We start from the raw sequence: 19,569 nt of genomic DNA on the forward strand, positions 1-19,569 counted from the left end.
TCTCAATGTTATTTTTCAAATTCCCTTTCATCTCAATCTAGCTCTCGAACCAGCTGGCGTTTTTTTTTATCTTGACAAGTGGCAGTGCAGCACATAATCATCCGCTTTCATCTACACCTCTTACAACATCTTTTGCACGCGCACCCCTTACAAAAATGCACTTTGCGTGTCAATTGACCCCGAACCGAGGCCTTTTTGACTCAATAGCTGGTCAATTAAACGGCAGCTTCTAATGAGTGCCCTCAATAAAACATTGAATTGACATTAGGTTTGAAATATTCAGTTGACTCTCACTCATTTTATTTTTAATTGACATACATTAAGAAAGTTTTAATTGACCCACGGTCACTACACATTTAATTGACCTACTGAGCGCTCTCAATGAGGGATGTTGACACCTACATTAGCTTCTGGGGTAGAATTCACAAAAGTTGTGTGTGTGTGTGTGTGTGTGTGTGGTGTGTGTGTGTGTGTGCGTGCGTGCGTGCGTGTGTCATATGGCCAGCACCACTATTGGATGCAGTTTTCTCTTACGCATATTTTTCCATTTTTCTGTAAGACACGTTCGTTAATAAGGGTCCTGAATTAGGCATAAACCAAACTTGAGGATACAGTTACAGCACTCAGTGGAGCAGCATTGTATTACATAAAACTGCATGCAAGCATATGCTTTCAGGCACTGACTGTGCGGCGCACGTGTTTCTGAACTGTGTAGACGGATCGTGTCGCGGTCAAGTGCGATACGTGCATCTGCTTCAATGATGCGCTAAAATGCTGCCTTCCAAAATTAGCAAAAATACCCTTCATTCAATGTTTATCGGAATGTGTATTCAATGCTTTGACAGGCAGTGTCTTTATTATTATTATTTTATTACTATTTATTCATGAGAAGTACGATAAAAATGGGGATAAAACACGTCGTGGTAGCCGGTTTACGCGGAAAGAATGCGGATTCGACGAACGCGTCTTTCAACGGTCGTGCATTTTTAAGCTGCTCTCCCCCGTGGGGGGAAAAGGCGCGCCCTATTGTTCCGAAACTCGCCTGTCGGGTAAGTCGCGGGCGGTAGTCTTTGCACGTGGCGAAACCATGAGGGGGGAAGAATTCTGAGAACGCATGTCGCAAACTTTCGCTGCAGGGTGCAAGGAGGCCCGTCTACTGCTGCGACCAAGAAAATAACGCGAGAAAAGATCAATTTGTATTTTATAGGGTGCTAATAATGGGCCATGAAAATTTGATAGTTCACAAATAAGCATTCGCAGAATTTATTGGCAGTTACACCAGTGTAAATTTCTGACGGTCACTTAGTTCTTGTTGTGTATCCCTCCGCGCCGCACTTTCTTCTTCAGAATTGCTCACCAGCGTCACGAGTGCGGATCGTGTTCGTCACTTGCGATCTCTCTTGCTCTGATTTCGTGGACATCGAGTACCGCGATGTGCCCAGGCTATCAGCGAAAGAGTGAAGAACATACTTCGCTCATGTGCTGCAATTGTGGCCGTACATGGAAGTTTGTTTCGGCGGAACGATTGTTCACACAGACCCAGCATCGCAACTTCCTGCGGAAAAATGGACACCTCAGCCTACATGCAAGACTCCATCGCAGCTTCCTTCTGCAAAGCTGCAGAGACAGATACCGTCACCATGATGTGCCATCAAGATTTTCTGTATTTGCTGGATCTCCAAACAACGCGCCTCTGTTGATTATCTTTGAAGGTAAGTTTATCATTTTCACTGCCTTCGTACGTTCTACTCGAAAGTCATGAAAACTGAAAAAAAGGTATTGTGCGTTGGATGTTGTATCAGTATGCAACTACGTAACTATTGTGGTTTACATTATTAAACCGTCCTCTTCTAGCTATTTTACCTTTTGTACAAGATTTTCTCTCTTTTTTTGTATTTCTTACAGGCAGGCCTTGCCCTGGTTATTCGGAAACAGGCGCTACGCCAACTAAATGATGGCATTCGTCCCTATTGGAGTTTTCGTAAAAATAAATATAGATGTTAACAGATCTGTGTTTTCCATTTGACTGGAACACTTTACAGAACACCGAAGGTCCGCTGCAGCTTACACAATGAAGAAATCACAGCATCTGCATCACTGTGCATGTGCGTGTATGGTGCCGTTTTATTGCGGAGATGCTTAAAGATTTAAATAAATAATCAGTTACCAAATATTCTTGCCTGATCGTTTTTCTTCAAGAATATATGTAAGTGCAACAGTGAATTCTTACATTCTTATAATTAGACTGCTGCGAGATATCATTACAGCTTGAATTGCTGCATATATTTGCTTTTATTACACGCTTCATAAACTGGCATGTCTTTATCAATATGTTTCCTTTGCTGCACGTCATTTGTGACCCAAATCGCTGATTCGGCCCATGTTACCCATATCACCTGTAACACCCATATAATCAACCTAACCTGTATCACCTATACGACCTATATCACCTATACAACCTATATCACCTATAAACCTGTATCACCTATAAGCCGTATCCCCTATACGACCTGTATCCAATAACATCATATGTATGGGTCCTGTATATATAGGCACGCTATCCACTGCGCCATGGTCACAGACTCTAGAGCCTTTACGAACGCGCCTTTTATATCTACCACTCTCCCGGTCGGCAGGGTGGTGTTGACCTCTGGGAGTGGTAAGGTAAAGTAATTCGTCATTGCCGTGTCCTCCGCGACTAGCACCTGCAACGCGTTACGTGTCCGTCCCATTCGGCGCGTTTTCAATATAAGGTCGAATTTTGTCAATGCCTTAACACACCGCGAGGTGGCGACCTTTGCCCAGCGTCGTAAAAGCGTCGGCCTCGCTCAGCACCACGCTAACACAAACAAAAAATAGCTCCGCGAACGCGCGCCTGCCTCACCTGGCTGTAACACCGCGTTCCATGCTCACGCACGTCGCCCCGAGAAAAATCGCGGCCAGGGCCAAGCCGGGCTACCGCGCGGCACGACGCGCTTTGCGTTTCCCTCTATCCGTGCCGGGTATTCATCACATTTTAAACATGCCGTGGTATGTCGACCAAGTTCTGCGTCCAATATCCACTCTCTTCTGCATCACAACCTCGTTCTCTGATAAAGCTTTCACCGTTAACAACCACAAGCTACCTCAAGGGTTTGTTTAATCATTTAACATGACGTTAGTCATCGGGATGGAGATGTACCACCAATAATCAAAGTGGGTGCATACACGTTAAACGGCGTCAATATAGCGGCCAGACATCAATATACATTGTGCAAACTCTCTTATATCAATGTACAGTAAGCATTCAGTTACTTCTGTAAGGGCACGCTTTACTTTCGTGTTATTCCGATTCCTATGACGGAGGGATCAACCGTTTTCTTTCTTCTTTTGTTCATCACTCTCCTTTCCCCTGACGGCTCTCCATGGTTTCGCATTCGCTAACCGCTCCCGCCATGTCAGCAGGGCGGCGTACGGTGGCCGGCGCGTACCATTCACAGGTGCTAGCGGTTGTTTTCCGTGAGAATTGGTTGAACTAGACGACTAGGTTGAACACCATAAAAGAGCCACGTAGCCCGGTAACATTAGCAACGGTGTCAAACTGCACTAGAAAACGAAATTTGAGGTTAAGTTGTGTTCATAAGGGCTTCGATTTCGAGATATGCATTTATAGGAAGATATAGGCATTTAGGCACAAAGGCCGAAAATAGGCCTTAATAGGCACAATGAAAATACTATGAAAGCCCTTCTTAATCTCAATTCATGCTCATATATCAAAATGGAACGATAGGAATGCAAGGAACAAAATAGCCCTTTGCCTAAAATCTGGTCTGTAGTCACTAGGTGTTTCCTTCTGACCACCATGATTCAGCGAACCGTCTACCTCCCTTCTACCTTTCGACGCGAATACCACCCCGGACTACTCGTTCGAATACCGCCTTTTCCCCGGACTACTCGTTCTTTTTCCCGGACTACTGCTTTTCACTCAATCAATTCGACACGCCGGCTCTCCTTTTCTACCCACCCCTACCCACGTTTTCTCTGTTGCCTTCTCTTTGTTTGGTTTGGTGGAGAGGGTACGAAGCATATACACGCAAGCGCTCAGGAAAGCAGTCGCAGCCTTGAAGACAAGTCCGCTTGTCGAAACGTCGGCTCCAGCGACACCCGTGTTGACGAATTTTTCATGCTTCAAGCGTCCACCTCTCCCGAACTCCTGCCTTTTTGGATTTCAATCACAACATTGACATCCAAAATTTACAGTTGTTTTTCTAAATTCTTTCTAGCCTCATGATCCCGCCCTCTTCATAAGTGCTCCTAACAACACATGTTTATTCAAGAAGAACACGTCGCGAACATCACGACCAAAAACGGACTAGGTCAATCTGCCTTACTAGTTCACGTAACTCGCGTTAAGGATCATAATCAGTTAACTTATATGAATAAAGAGGTGACAAGATGCATATACAGAAGAAGGTGCCGTGGTTAGAAACTAAATTTGGATCTCCTGTTCAAGAAAGAGCGATGAGAGCATAAGAAATTAGGATTGCGAAAAGCTGTTAAAGTATCATGTGCAAATGATAAAAAATGAATCTTAAGAGCCGCTGTCTGGGATGGCTGCGGACAAATTGTTGGCAGTAAAAACGATCAAACATAATTTAAAAAGAAAACCAATGCAACATGTATTAGTACTATTAATAAGCGGTTTCCCTTGTTACAATGGCTACCGGAACGCTATCGTTCAACATCTTACAATTAACATCGCAATCTTGTATTTACCAAGGTAGACAGGCTCAAAAACAGCAATCAATTGTAAAAACTCAGAGGGTCTCTTATGTATTTACCTAGACGACTCCAAGATTAAAGTCAGCTTCTTCACTTTCCTCGTCAGTCGATGGATTCTCGCCGGCCCTCCTCCGAAAGCTTCCTGCACCTAACGTGGATTTGCACTGCCTCCAGGATTGGAGGCATTGCAAGCTTTCTGCACCTCACCTGTTTTTGCACTACTTTTTGTGATCGACCCATCTTTGACCAAGAGATGATGTCATGTTTTTGGCGATCTGTGACGGCATGTGGTGACGTTGTCATTGATGATTTTGGATCACTCGGGCTGACGACGCCGACGGTCAATTCTTTTGTTTGATAGGGCATAAAAGGCCTTAATAATTATTCTAGTGCTGAAAGCCGCCGCTGGAAACTTGCAATACCGTCCGCTACACATGCAGGGCCGCCGTGATGCAGGACCAAGTTGACAGCGTCAGCCGCTGCGATCCTCAACGTGGACGGTCGCAGACTCGAGCTGGACGAGCACGGCCTGGCGCGCCTCCTGCTGGACGAACGCGTGAAGGCCATCCTGTCGTCGTGATTGCGGTGGCTGGGGCCTCCGCAAGGGGCAAGTCATTCCTGCTGATGTTTTTTGCTCCTCTACCTGCGCAGCATGGGCCGAGCCGACTGGCTCGGCGACCCAGACGCTCCGTTGGAGGGCTTCAGTGGCAAGCAGGCGCCAGCGCCAGACTACCGGAATCCTCATGTGGAGCGAGGTTTTCTTGGTAAGGATTGAACAATACAACCCAGTGATGACCACAACCGTTAAGGTGAAGGGATTATTAGCCTGAAAAAAAAAAAAAAACTGTCTTTTACTCAACTCGGGTGTGTCTTTCACTTTTTGTTTACTTGCTTGTGACAAAGTCATAAGCTCTACCACACTTACAGGGTTTAGTTTACGGCTGCGGTGGCTATGCAGCTTCTATGGCCAGTAACTCGCAAAGACGAAACGCGGAACGTTAGTGTGACTTGATTAGGTTGATATTAATTCGGAGAGGATTTCCATCCTGCAGGTCGATATAAAGCAGGCTGCTGGTGATGATGAGCAATAAAAGATGCCGTACTCGCTTTGTGACTAATCTGTCTATACGTTTCCGCAGGTGGAGAATTCTCAAGGCGAGAAGCTGGCAGTGGTTCTTATGGACACTCAAGGGACCTGTCGACTGCAAGTCCCCGACTGCAGTGCATTCTCTAGTTTTTCCCTAAGCGCCATGAGTAGCTCCGTACTAGTTTACAACGTGTCCCAGAACAGCCAGGAGAACGACCTCCAGCACCTCCAGCTTTCATCGAATACGGCATGCTGGCGCAGTCTGAGACAGCAGAGCAGCAGCATGCCTGAGGAGGTAACTATTATTGGGACATATTCCACTTAAGGGAGCACGGATGCCCCTTTATACTCAGTTGACAGGATGTCCACCTCCACATAGTTTTTAAATGGCCCCTAACCAGGTTTGGGCTATTGGCATTTCGCGTACACGTCCAGAGTTTAATAAACACTGCGGAACGCCACTATCAACGGCACGCGACTTCTTTTCTTTATCGAATATGGGATGTGTAACATCATGTCCAGGAAGAAACACAACAGGAGCAGAAGAAGAAAAAAAGTGGCGGTGCTTGTCACTTCAACATGAATTGCTCCCTCAACTTCGGCAATTGCGAGAACGCAAAGAACTTTCGCAGTATGCGGAGGCTAGTCGAGGCCAAGGAGAGAGTGCCCGCTTGGACATTGAAGTCCTGGAGGCATGGCACCAGGACGTTTGGCACCAGATCGTTACGTTTGGAGGAATGGCACCAGATCGTTACGTTTGGTGCTCACACAAAGCGCGAGCAAATGCGATGCATTTTTAAACGTGCTCCTTAATTATCGTTCCTTTTACATTGCAGTGAAGTTGTCTTTTTCGGCCAAATTCATAGACCAACGCTTCACCACTTCGACATTGCTGGTGGAAGGAGAAGCGGTATACGAGGTCAAGCATGTATTATTGCATGTAAACTAGCATGGGACGCCAAGGAAAAGAAAGAAAATACAGTAACGTTCGCCAGACTTGTTCTTCAAACGTCGGCTATGAACAAGGACCCCCATGAATTTGAAATAGCGGAGAAAGAAAGAGAAGATTTTGCAGCAACCTGCAGATGCAAAGCACGGTAACAACAACGCGTAAATAGTAAAACGCAAAATTTTATTGCGCAGCCTTATTTGGCGAGTTGCCCAACAATTGTGGCAGCAGTGTCGTGTCTAACGTCAGCCGCGGCATTTGACTCGCTCGCTATGTACATCCACCAGCAAACGTCGCGTAGCTTATAGAGGCGAAAGCCTCAGATGCCTCATCAAACGGGAAGATGACCGTCAGCGTCATGCGTCGGTGGCGTCAACACGAGTGATGCAAAAAATCATCATCACGTGATGACGCACCATATTACGTCATCATGACGTCACAGTCCAAATTCGTGACATCATTGTGATTACCATGTCGCCCCATAACGGGACGTCACATTATGTCTATTCATCAATATGGTCGCTTTGCAGAGCCTCCGTGAGCGGCGGGCGGATCACGGAGGCAGTGAAAACCACGTAAGGTCGAGAAAGCATTTGGAGGAGGGCGAGGGAGATCAGTACATCGACTGACACGCAAAGAAGAAGATGGCTGGCACCTTCCTGTTATCTAAGGGGAATGTATAAGGACCCTGGTCAGTTTCTTAATCCTGCGTAGAAGTATCGTGCAGGCGATTTTGTGGGTGTCTAAAGCACGGGCAGGGTGGCCGACGATCAAGAGTCGCACGGGAAGTTTCTGAAATGGCATCACACCTGGTAAAAGGTGGCCCCTTTCCATCCTGCGCGAGGTAAGCGCCATTAGCCGGCAGCAAGCAGCGTGGACGATTGACTCAGTGCGCGCGTTCGGCTACTCGCGGAACATCGCAGCCCCGACGTAGTAGCGAAAGTCTCCATCGGCGGAAGGGTTTGTTCCGCGCACTACCTCGTCGCCGATGGCTCCTCACCGCTTCACACACCCCACGCGCGTCAGCAGAGTCTCGTCCCGCGGGTATCGGTGCAGGCTGAACCAGGCTGCGTTGCGTAAGAACCGGCACTGCGGCTACTATAAGTAGGGCATCATGTTCATCGCCTTCAGAGGCAGCCATTCCTCTTACAATGGGTTCAATTGTGTTGAAAATGTGAAAAATTTCCGCATTTAACAGACCGCAGCGCACGCGGCAGCGCTCCACAAGCAGCTGACGCGGCCGCTGATGCCCCGTGATTCTGCCAAGCACGCCACGCCGACCATGGCACCGACGTTTCCAGGGTGGGTCTCGCGCCCAATAATTGCCCGTAGCTGCCCTGCTACAAGGTGCATCGCCTAATTTATGGTGCGAATGATTTTATGGTGCTGTAGTCTAAACGTTGACAAAATTTTAAGAAACCATTTCAGGGTCCCTTTAAAGCACTTAGCACGTAATCTTGTTGCACATTATCGCACATCAACAGCTACCTACATCGTTGTCTATCACCGTTGGACATGCAAATGTCCGTTTACGTAAATGCTTCCCGGTTGCGCAGTCACTAACGCGTCCCTCTGCTATGCTCAAGGACGCGGGTTCCTGGTCAGGACAGCTGCATTTTGATATGGCGATATCCAAAAACAGAAAAAAAGCAACGGAACACCCGCTTACTTAGATTTAGTTGCACCTTAAAGAAATAACTTCAGTGGGCAAAATTAATCTGATGTCATCCGCTATGGTGTGTCTCCTCTCATGATTACGTGCCCTCGTATTCTTCGTGGCGGTGTGTCCTTGGCTAAACTTCTAGAAATAAGTGCTATCGCTCAGCGAAGGCCCCCTGCCCCCTTCCCGCATACTTTATCAGTCCTAATTGGTACCTCGATTTCGTCGTACAAAAGTAGCTATACACTTGAGTGAACCTTGCGTACACAAACATTCAAACTAGGATACATTGCAAAGGCAGATGTACACAGGCGTCCACTGTTAAAGGGAACATCGGAGCGTGTGGCGGCAGCTCGGCGCCACCGCCGGCCAGCGGCTGCAACGAGTTTCGCGCAGGCGCAGTGCGCGTTGTGAGTCGTGCTCTTTCGTCGTCTGCTTCCGCGCTGCGAATCGTCGCGAAGCGAACCGCTGACGCGACGAAAGAGCACCGGACACAGTGCTCACTGCGCCTGCGCGAAACTCGTTGCAGCCGCTGGCCGGCGGTGGCGCCGAGCTGCCGCCACACGCTCCGATGTTCCCTTTAACAGTGGACGCCTGTGTACCTGTGAGCCTCGCTCGATTCCGAGTGCAGGCTTGACTCCTGCATCCACCCACAGGCCAAATCCATAACCTACGACCAAAGGCTGATGCACCACATTCAACGGAAGCATCAGAAGGTGCGTCTCTAGGTACTTCTGCAACACAGCAGAAGAGGCCACTTGGCAAAACAACAACAAAAAAACGGGCGGTCAGTGCACCACCTTCCTATTCATCTTCGAGGGATTGGTCATTCGCACACATGAACTTGAGGCGTGAATATAGGAATATAGAAAACGTGTATAGTATATAGAAGGACACAGTGGCAGGCATATTTTAGTCTAACGCCATACTGATAACCTGTCCTACAGACCGAAATTACGAATGATGCTTCGGAAAAGTTCATGAACGGCAATGTAGGCGACATGAGGCGCTTGGCGATTAAATCAACTCGAGGGCAACGAGGTATGCTAGTTTGGTAGTAAGATAGCTTCACACACCATCTAGGTTCTATTTCTTGCGATTCAATTGTCGCGATTTCCTCGGTGGTTGTGGGCTGCCCGTGATGCCCTGTCGCAGCCGCGGCTTGGCAAGTTGGCAGTAAGATAGCTTTACACACCATCACGTAGCACTGGCATGTGTAAAGCTATCTACCTTACACCAACTTGAAAATTCGCGGCTGCGACAGGGCATCACGGGTAACCCACAACCGCCGAGGAAATCGTGACAATTGGATCGCAAGAAATGGAATTTCGATTCGCGATCGCGACATACATTCTGCGTCCAGAATCTACAGTTCTTCGCAAACCGTGCGAGATAAGCCCAAAAGGGTTGGCCGTAAATTGTTTCGCGAACTCATGATCCGCGGCTGCGAATCGCCCACGATTTTTCTATACCCTGCGTTACCGCTACCTACATTGCTTGATGCGCGGCATTTTGCTCTTGGGCAGAGCCTTCGTTCGAAGCAGTGGCCTGCAACGAAAACAATTTTCTTGTGTAAGTTTGCGCTGATATTTAGTTTACACACTTCTTTTGAGATTTTGATCGTACAAGGGGGCAGATGACAGTGATGCGCAAAGCGCCACTGTATTCAGTGTGTGTCTCTCCTCAGGCATTGTTCACAATCCTAATTTAGCACTAGGAACAAGCATGTAAGGCAACAAAAATATATTAAGGTAAAGCGCTTTGTCAGGCCTAGGCCGCAATGAACGCTACCACCGTGCTAGCTTTCCTGTGCGATCGTGTTTCCGGCTCGAAACGTCTATGGCAAATGACCGCGCCCAGCTCAACGCAACGCAGGAAATTTACTTCCGGTCAACACTACAAATAATTGGTGGAATCTTCAAAGCCTTGTGGTTTTTGGTATTGCGATTAGAGCCTGAATCTGCCCGAATTAATAGCCATCTCTTTGTTTCTCAATGGTCGGAGCAGCGAAGATGCGCTCTCGTATTCAACAGGATCATGCGGCAATCGTATGATCGGTAGAAAAGTGAGTCGAATGAATCGAGAGACGATACCAGCTCATCACAAAAAAACTAACTTCCATAAATGAAAACTCCTGCGCTGTCGTCAGTCAGCTGCTATGGGTGGGATCAGTAGATAATCAATTTCAATAGTCTCCATGCTTGCCGCTATACACGTATTTACAGTTCCTTTTGGTACAATGTATTATCCTGTACATCCAAACACTGATATTCATCTACACGCTGATGAAGCATCGCGAAATCATAGAGAATGAAAAAAAAAAAATGAAACTTAAAATATGCACCCTGTCAGATCGCGCAAATATGCGCCGCTAATTTATATACTGCAGCCAGTTTCCCCCCAGCTTTCTGTTCAATTTTCTCGCCCTGTTTTCTGCTTTGTTACTGCAGCCAGTCCTGTGCTGCGGGCAAAAACTTCACATGCATCAAAGAAAAGCTGACGGAGGCACTGTAACTAAATAGAAAATAAGCTCAGTAGATTAACGTACCGATCAATATATGATGATGAGGCACCGTATGAACTTCAACAACCTGAGGTTCTTTAACGTGCAAAGAGAATTTTGAAGTTCTGCCCCACAGGAATGTGGCCGCCATAACCATAAAAAGAAGCCGCGTCGGTGAGTTTGGCAGTGTGACGCCTTAGCTGCCAAGTTGCCACGGCTTCAGGAGCAGTCATAATTCTAGTTCCCGCCGGCACAATATGGTGCCATAGACTCCTCGGCAATAATTTCTGTCGCGAACTCCATAGTTTCCACTTCTTAGTGCTGGACCTGAATTTATGCAATCGTGAGTGGAACGATTAGGCTCGTTCCTCATACACTCGGTGCAAAACTCTGGGATGTGCAGGTGGCTTGCGAGCACCCCTTCCAAAGCTTGCTGTTTCTGGTGCGCGACTGGCAGTGTGCGTACGAGATGCCGTACGGTTTGGAGGGTGGTCAACAACTCCTGGACAGCCGGTTCGAAGACATAGAAGACGAAGAACTGCTACAGCTGCGGGAGAAGATATTGAAATGTTTCATGAAGATCCGCTGCTTTCTCATGCCCCACCCAGGCCTAAAGGTAAATGTTCCTGGCACATGTCTGGATGTATGAATGCCTTAATTGTGATTTTTATCAGAAAATTGTTTTAGGGGCGAAGCTCCTTCTGCCGTGCGTCTGTCCATCCTCCGTTTGTAGCGTTGTAGTAGCCACCTCTAGCTCGTGAGAACCGCGTTCTGGTATGGAGTAAAGATGAAGACGACGTTGACGAGTGGGACTCTCGTGCGTGTTCACCTGTGTGGCGTTCTTTCTTCTCTACTACGTTCGTGTTTTCAGCGACACCCGAAGACAACATTTCAGAAGTAACGCGCCATGAGGCTCCCTCTTGGCACGCTTTCTCTTTAGCTCGGAGTCGCCAGATGGAAGACAAGGCTGCGGAACGGAGGGCACGGAAGGCGGCGGCAGCGCGCGCTCGCAGACAGAATCCTGAGGTGAGAGCCCGCGAGGCCGAAGCTGCACGTCGACGCCGCGAAGCAGATTCCGCCGTTCGAGCCCGCGAAGCCGAAGCTGCTCGACAAGCTGCACGGCTGCGGCGAGAAGACCCCGCCGTTCGAGCCCGCGAGGCCGAAGCTGCTCGACAAGCTGCACGGCTGCGGCGCGAAGACCCCGCCATTCAAGCCCGCGAGGCCGAAGCTGCATGGCTGCGGCGCGAATCGGATCTTCAAAATGTGAAGGACTGTGAAGCGGCAAGAAAGCGCGCGTACTGGCAGGCAGAGCCCGAGACTGCGCGAGCACGTGAAGTGGGTGCAAAACGCATCAGGAGGGCTCTGCCCGAAGGCTCCGACGCGCGCTTCCAGCGGGACTTCCTCGATAACAGTTTCGGCCATAGTTGCGGTGTGTGCAACAGACTGTGGTTCTCAAACAATCTAGTCACAATATCTTCCATCAAGAAGGACCACGCTCGCGCCAATGCCATCGCCGTGCTGCAGCGCGAGTTCGCTTCGCCCTACTCATCATCATTCACCACGTGGATATGCTGTGATTTTTTTGAACGGCTTCACTTCCTCCGTCGCCACTGCCGCGGCAACACTAGCCATAGCCTCCTATATAACTTTCGTGCCCGCGCATTGGCGCTAAATACATACGCTCCATCCGTCCCTCATAATTCCGGCGCTTGCCGCCAGAAGCCGCACCGATCCCATAATAACAGCAGACGACGCGGCCTATGCACGCTTGCGTTTATGACGGTCTAGAAACCGTCTTCATTGCATTGGATTATGCGTATACATTAAGAAGTGCGCACACATGAAATTTCTAACACAAGCACTGTATGCAGAATGCAATGCGAGCTTTTTTATTTGATTTCGCGCTCAAAGCTTGAGCACTTTTCGAGACAACGGTTTGACATGAAAATCTTTCGCCAAGTCGTGTTTGTCAGTCACACTCGTCGCGAAGTTCACAAAAAGTGGATGGAGAAACTTCACGAGCACAACGTCCAAAAGTTTTTCATGGTGACCTGGGGTCGAGCACTTGAGTTTGTCACGTTTCTGTAGTACTTCCGCGGCGTTGTCAACGGCAGCCTTCAGTGGCTGGTTCATCTTTCTTGCTCTTGCGAGGAAAACTTCCGCGTAATCCTTGAGAATGGAGAACCATTACAAGCTCAGCAGACGGATAGAAGAGTCCACCTCTGTCCTGGTGCCTAATTAAGGCATCCGATGGCGCAGACGTGTTTGGTTTAGTCACCAGAGTGAAACATTCATCACAGGAAATGGTTTCGTGGACTGCTCTTGCAATATAGCCACCAAGCATTGCTAGTGCAGCAACATCTGGCGTTGGGAGCAACGTCTTCCCCCTGTCGAGACTCTCCTGAGGGTCGTGGTTGCCCCTGCTGGAAATGCTTCGCCGTCATTCTGCGCTGCTCTTGCCGATCGGTGTAGGAGCGCTGATGAGGAGCAGCTGCTGCTTTCTGCAGTCATCACGTTGCTGCTGCTGGACGTGCAGGCTATGCCAGTCTTCAGCGCTTTCTCAATCCCAGACAAAACTGCCCTCACGTCTGTCTGGTCGTTCGAGCCTGCAGATTTCCTCAACCACCCAAGAAGGCCTCTATTGGGTCAGAGGACATCTTCCTAGTCAGAACGAAACGGAAACGTGTGGCCGTGAGAAGGTACCGAACGCACTCCACGTTTGAGATGGTTGTTATCAGCAAGCCCTCGTACGTTTCCTTCGTCAGAAAATTCTTGGCCGGGCTCTGCCGCTTGATTTCGGCCAGGTAGTCAAGAAATGATGCTTCAAGCCAACCTAGCCGTTCGTCGTCTTCGGACTCGTACTGCTTGCAGTCCGGGTTGTTCTGGTGGACACTGGGTGCAGTTGCTTACGTCCATGAGGGTGAACCACCGGTACATGGTGTCCATGAATACCACGGTGGGACCAACGTGGGCGAAGCTTGCGTCACATGTATGACCTGCCTGCTCTTTCAAGAGCTTCAGGGCCGCGGTCACAGGTGGCGAAACGACTTGCACCGCCCTCCTGGCGTTCATTTTTTCCATGCTAGTCGGATATACGTGCTTTCTTGTCAAGAACCGCACTGGCTTGACAATACTGCGCTGTTGCATTTTGTAGAGGTCTTTCAGGTACTGGGCGGTTATTTCGCCATCCTTTCCGATATCGCGTGACAGAAACTGTGACCGTACGTTTTTAATTAAATGGCACTGATCGAAAGCGAGAAAAAGTTTGCCATCTTTATTTGTCGGATGTGGTATGCAGTGCTTGAGGTTACCCCCACATAGCAGTTGGAACGCCTTCACGTTAATCCGATGGTTGTCGGTAACGATCCGCACGATTCTAAAGCCTATACTCTCAACTTCTTTGAGTACGTTAGTCATGATCTGGTGAAGGTTTTCACCGGTGCAGTTTCTAGTAAAAAAATAGGCTACGGGAATCTTATATCTCGTTGACAAGCCGCTTAAAAGGAAGCAAAGCAGCGAGTTTGCAAGAACTGGCTCTTCTGGCTTGCCCGGTTGCTTCTGCGGCAAGCAGTCGCCGTAGTCTACTTCGCCAACGAAGGCATCTCTCTGCTTGAGATAGAGTAAGCGCTGCTTGACCCTCATTTCGTCCACAATGAGCGAGCACGTCTTTGACTGAGCACTCGTGTGTGAAGCGAGCTCAGCTGACAGCCTCTGCTTAATCAAGTCTTGATGCCTACTTCTTTGCGTGACGAACTGAGGAAGCGCTCCAGCGTGCTTCGACAGGGTAGGCGGAGTAGCCCTGAGCTCCTTATGTGTTCGTATGCCTTCGCTGAGAGGTTACGAAGGACCACTGCGTGGCGGACTGTAACTTCGGACCACGTCGGTTTCACCTTCTGAAAATTTTTGACCTGCTCCCAGTATTGAGGCAGCCAACTCATTTTCACTTGCCTGCTCGACAACCTGCAGAAACGCTGGGACATAGCAGTCTTCTTTAAGTTTCTGAAGCTCCCTTTTATTTGTCAACAGTTCCTTTGAGCCTTTCAATCTGCGCCCTCAGTTCGCGTTCCTTACGCCTCCACTTCCGTCTTTCGATGGTCGGCAACGAAATGCGTGAGGCTACTTGCACTGCTCTATCCACCAGCGCCGTTCTCGGGACGAAGCCTTGGTCAGTCCTGCTGCTGGAGTTGGGCACTTCTTCAGCAAGTAGGGCGTCCGAAGTGCACGACTGGTCATCTCGTAAATCCGTAAACACATGTGGTGCGCCACCACCGACTGCTCTTCTTTTTCTTGCTGGCTCGCCAGTTAATACAGCCGCAGCACGCTTCCTTAGGGCCGCGTCGCTTCTTTCGGTTTGTTTGCAAGGTTGCAAATACGATGGGTACTCGTGGAAGACGCTGGGCACAGAGCCTTTCTTCAGTCTTCGCGTCGTGCACCCTTCTTTAAAGTCGGACGGGACGAAGTGTCGGCTGCAAACGGTAGAATAGCAAGATGTGCTGTTCGGGGTCCAGTTGTCTCTCGAGATTACCTTAAGCCACTTTTCGCGAAGTTCTTGGTCGCTCGGAATTTCGTGAAAATATTCCGGTTTCTTTCCGGCCGCTCCATGATTTGCAGTGTGGTACGCAGCAGTATGGCATTGTGGAGCGTTCGGGGCGCAGCCAAACTTCTGACCATGCATGGACAGCCGCCTTTTTTTTACGGTTGTGCTGCAGATAACAAAAATACCGCGTTCAGGCACGATTCCTTGCAGCAAGCGGATTTCTTAACCATGTAACACTTTTAACAAAGAACTTACCAGAATCGGCCAAAAGTTGGAAGAAAGCGCACTTGATACAGGCACGGCTGTCTCAGCGAGCGCTGCAGTTAACGAAGCTCTTGGGGAAGACGTACCATGCCAGAAAAACATCAAGGGCAAGCAGAAAGCGCAATGGGCCAAGCAGAGCTTTATATCGAGCACAGCAAACCAAATTCGCGCGCGCGGGAAACCGCGGCGTAGCGGTGTGCGCTTGCTACTGCAGCCAGCGCGGCGCTAGCTATTATGGATGCGAGCGCCCCTGGCGAGCGCCGGGCGCAAACGAGAGAATCGGGTACGGCCTGAGTGACCGACCTCAGGCAACAGAAGTTAATAGGAGCTATGCACTAGCCTACTACCCCTTCTATGCTCTTTATCTTGGAAGGACGTCCGTGCGCGCGCTGTTTCTAGTTCTCCGACAGCGTTCATACGCCTGCCTACGTCGGCGGTCGCTCTTCTTGTTGTGCCGTGGACAGAGAACTACAAGAGGTGTAGTGGGAGGGCTCACTGGCGTCGAGCGCGCGAAAGCTAAGCCCGATGTCTCCTTGGCTCTAAGGAATCACCAGGCCCGCAAACGCCGACGGTCGAGCGCCACACGCAGGCACCCACGGTATCACGATCGCCCTTAAAATTGTGTTGACTTCTGTATGTTAGGCAAAACCTTTAGATGCCTCATCAAACGCTAAAATTGACCTTCGGTGGCGTCAACGCGATGATGCGAAAATCATCATCATGTGGTGACGTCAGCGTATGATGTCAGCATGACGTCACATATCACAAAACGTTCTGACGTCATATTAACGCCATCACATGATATCGTTGCTTGGTTAAAGGCGGGCCGGCCACGGAGGCAGTGCAAAACCAGGTGAGGTGCACCAAAGTTGCAATGCCATCCGATCCTGATGCCGTGCAACATCATGTTAGGGGCAGAAAGCTTCGGACGGGGCGGGGGGGGGGTGAATCAATACATCGACTGAGAAGAAACAACTCAGACGCCTTTTCACTGGTGGTGCCGAGCCTCAGAACGCGGATCTGGCGGTCTTCCTTTTTTCTGTTTACTTTGTCTCTTTCTTTCTCTTTCGCTGCGTATTTTATCTCTTTTTGTCTCTATTTCCTTTTATTTGTTTCTATCTCCTTCTCACTCTTTAGATCTTTGTGTGTCTTTCTTCCCTTTCTTTATCTCTCTCTCTTTTCTGTCCCCCTCCCCTTTTCTTCCGCTTTTGCTTCGTCTCTTTATTTCTTTCTCGCTCTCTCTTATTTTGGTTCTCTCTCTCTTTCTTCTTCCATTTCTTTCACTCAGGATCTCCCTTTCTTTCCGTGATATGCTTCGCTCCCCCCCGCCGTCTTTTCTCCTCTTTGCTTCACATCTCTCCTCCTTGCTCTCATTCCCTTTCCACCCCTTGCTATACTATAATATACTATACAAGGCTATGTTTATGGTTCTGCTAACGTGCCTTAATAGCCAATGGTTACGATGATCGCCTTCGAATCTTGGTACGCGGGCACGCGGGTACGAATCCCGCATGTCAAGAAATTTTGTCGTGATGGAGTTCTTTCTTTTTCTTTCTATCCCTTTCCTCTCTCTCCCTCCCTGTACTCGTCTCTTCACCCATCAGAGTTATCAGCGTCCTGTGCCGGACCAATCGGCGCGCGTGTTCTGTGAGCGAAGCAGAAGATGAAGAAGAGACGAGGACGAAGAAGAGAGCGCGTGCCAGTTCATGATAGCTATCTTCTGTTCACAGATTCGGATTGATGGTTGCTTAAAAGCTCCGCAGTTTGAAATAAGAAGATGGGTTTCGCTTTCGAGTCGTCCTAGGGGAATGTATAAGGGCGCCGGCAAAGTCTTTGTGTGACACCGATGAGTGCTACAACGCCTTTGCGCCTACCCCTGCCCCTCATTGCGCAGTGTTCTCTCACCTCTACAGTGCAAGGGTATACATTGCATGACTTTTGGCAAGTATATTCGAGCAAAATGAAAGTTTTCCTCGCCTTTTGAAAAACTCTCGTTTCCGTCTACAGGTAGGCGAATAGTGGCCCTGTGAAGGCCGCCTATCACATTAGTGACAATTCAAGCTGTACCTTCCTGACCTTCGTCCAGCTGTTTTGGAACCGGACAATCGCTGCCAAAGAGATAACGGGCGTAAAATAACGTGCCAGAGCTGATGTCCTACATAAAGGTAAGCTCGGTGAGCTTCCTCGGATGCCCTGCGTTAACTAACTTATTTCTGTAGGTTTATGTGAGTGCACCAAGAAGGCCTGCTGCGAGATCCATCAGCAAATGCTAGAGGTTAGTGATCGTTGTCCTCGTTCTCACAATAATTACAGCGGCGGAACAGCTTCCCTGTAGAATATTTTACGTTTTCCATTTACCGAAGAGCACATCAGCAATCATGAGTGTGTAGCAATACGTTATTTAGACCGATCCTTTCTTCTCTCTTCCAGGTGACCCACCGCAAGCTGCCGCGCAGCCTTGGACAAAGCTCTAGACTTCTATACGACCAGTATGATAACAGTGAGTGATTTATATCTCCTAAGAGTTAATCGGAACAGGTATAGTATTTCTTGATTACGCTTTGAGTCATTATGTTGATCTATAAAATTTCAATTTGTACATTTCTATGTTTCCTAGGATAAATGAGCTCTAATTTTTTAAATAACCAAACACTTTGATAATAAGATGTATTCTCTCAAACGCCCGTTCGTCAGTGTATTAGCTCATTAACCTTGTATGGAACGATGTATTCATAACGGAGAGACGAATGACATTCTTACTATGTGGCACTTATCAAACAAGCGACGTTTGATAGACAACACCCTTACCACGCTCTTATAACCGGCCTATATGCTTGACCTCCCACATACCACATATGTGCAATCCCTTTCATCCTTCTGTCAGCATCAGCGCGTATGCTCCAACTATTCATACCGAAACACATCAACATCACCTTCCTTATCATCAACATCAACACTCCTTATACAGTTCGAAACACGGCGAAAACAACAACTGTCTGGCGGCTTCTTGCAACGACCCTTTCATGACGACTATCCTTTAAGGTCGGATTTCAAGTGCCAAGAATCCTTTCTCAAAGGCGGGACAAATTATTACGGGGCAGCGCGCTCCTTTTCATGCTCCTTTTAAAGTTTCGGTCAATCTGTGTGGGATGTTTCTTTCGAGGGAGGGGTCAAATAAAAGTGCACTGCAGTTCTTACTATCTTCGAATGACGAGAGTGGAAGTCCAGACTGGCTTCACCAGACGTATGCCTGTACACCTCACCCACCATCTGACAACAAAGACTTCAAATACACAAACCATAGCATGAACTACAGCCATGACTAAAATACCAAATCTGTCCCTGGAACTTACACCTCTTAACCATTGAAATAAAGAACTCTCTATTGAAACGCAGAAGGTTTGGGTCGCGTTACAGAGTCGCTCCGACGCTACTCTGTGTGGCTAATATTCAATTCAGTCATTTCTACATCACAGGAGACATTACAATAGTCGCAACTGTGATGCTGTGGGGCGAGCATAAAGCCATTAAGGCTTAACGAAAGCTTTCGCATCATTTTAAACATAGTAACAGGAGCACGAATCATTAGTCTGATAGCTATCAAAACAGCCTTCAGGATCCCGTTGATTTCCATTTTAAATAGTAAAATAGGGGCAGTATAAATGGTTTATGTGTGAGTAATTTAATGTTAGTCGCAGTGTGTAGCTCTCCTATGGCGACCATAGTTAGTGCGTGTTTTAAGGAATTTTCCAGTGTCTGGCTCGTGTACTATAGGGGCAGGTGTGTGGTGCTAAACCGCTTAAAACAG

General features: G+C 48.4%; 2 protein-coding genes and 1 pseudogene across 2 annotated transcripts in view; 2 read left to right on the top strand and 1 right to left on the bottom strand.

The window, feature by feature from the left end:
* The window catches only part of LOC119406709 (atlastin-2), a 210,661-nt gene that overhangs the window by 8,285 nt on the left and 182,807 nt on the right, over positions 1-19,569 (top strand). The gene's annotated exons all lie outside the window — the stretch shown is intronic.
* LOC119372402 (uncharacterized) overlaps positions 11,368-19,569 on the top strand; it is a 59,974-nt gene continuing 51,772 nt past the window's right edge. Inside the window, exon 1 of the mRNA XM_037642873.2 lies at positions 11,368-11,576. Coding sequence (XP_037498801.2) covers positions 11,430-11,576 — 147 coding nt within the window. The 5' untranslated portion in view covers positions 11,368-11,429. The remainder of the gene's footprint in view (positions 11,577-19,569) is intronic.
* On the bottom strand, positions 12,804-14,681 carry LOC125760170 (uncharacterized; annotated as a pseudogene).

The sequence above is a fragment of the Rhipicephalus sanguineus genome, chromosome 10 (assembly GCF_013339695.2).
Source record: "Rhipicephalus sanguineus isolate Rsan-2018 chromosome 10, BIME_Rsan_1.4, whole genome shotgun sequence".
Classification (NCBI taxonomy): domain Eukaryota; kingdom Metazoa; phylum Arthropoda; class Arachnida; order Ixodida; family Ixodidae; genus Rhipicephalus; species Rhipicephalus sanguineus.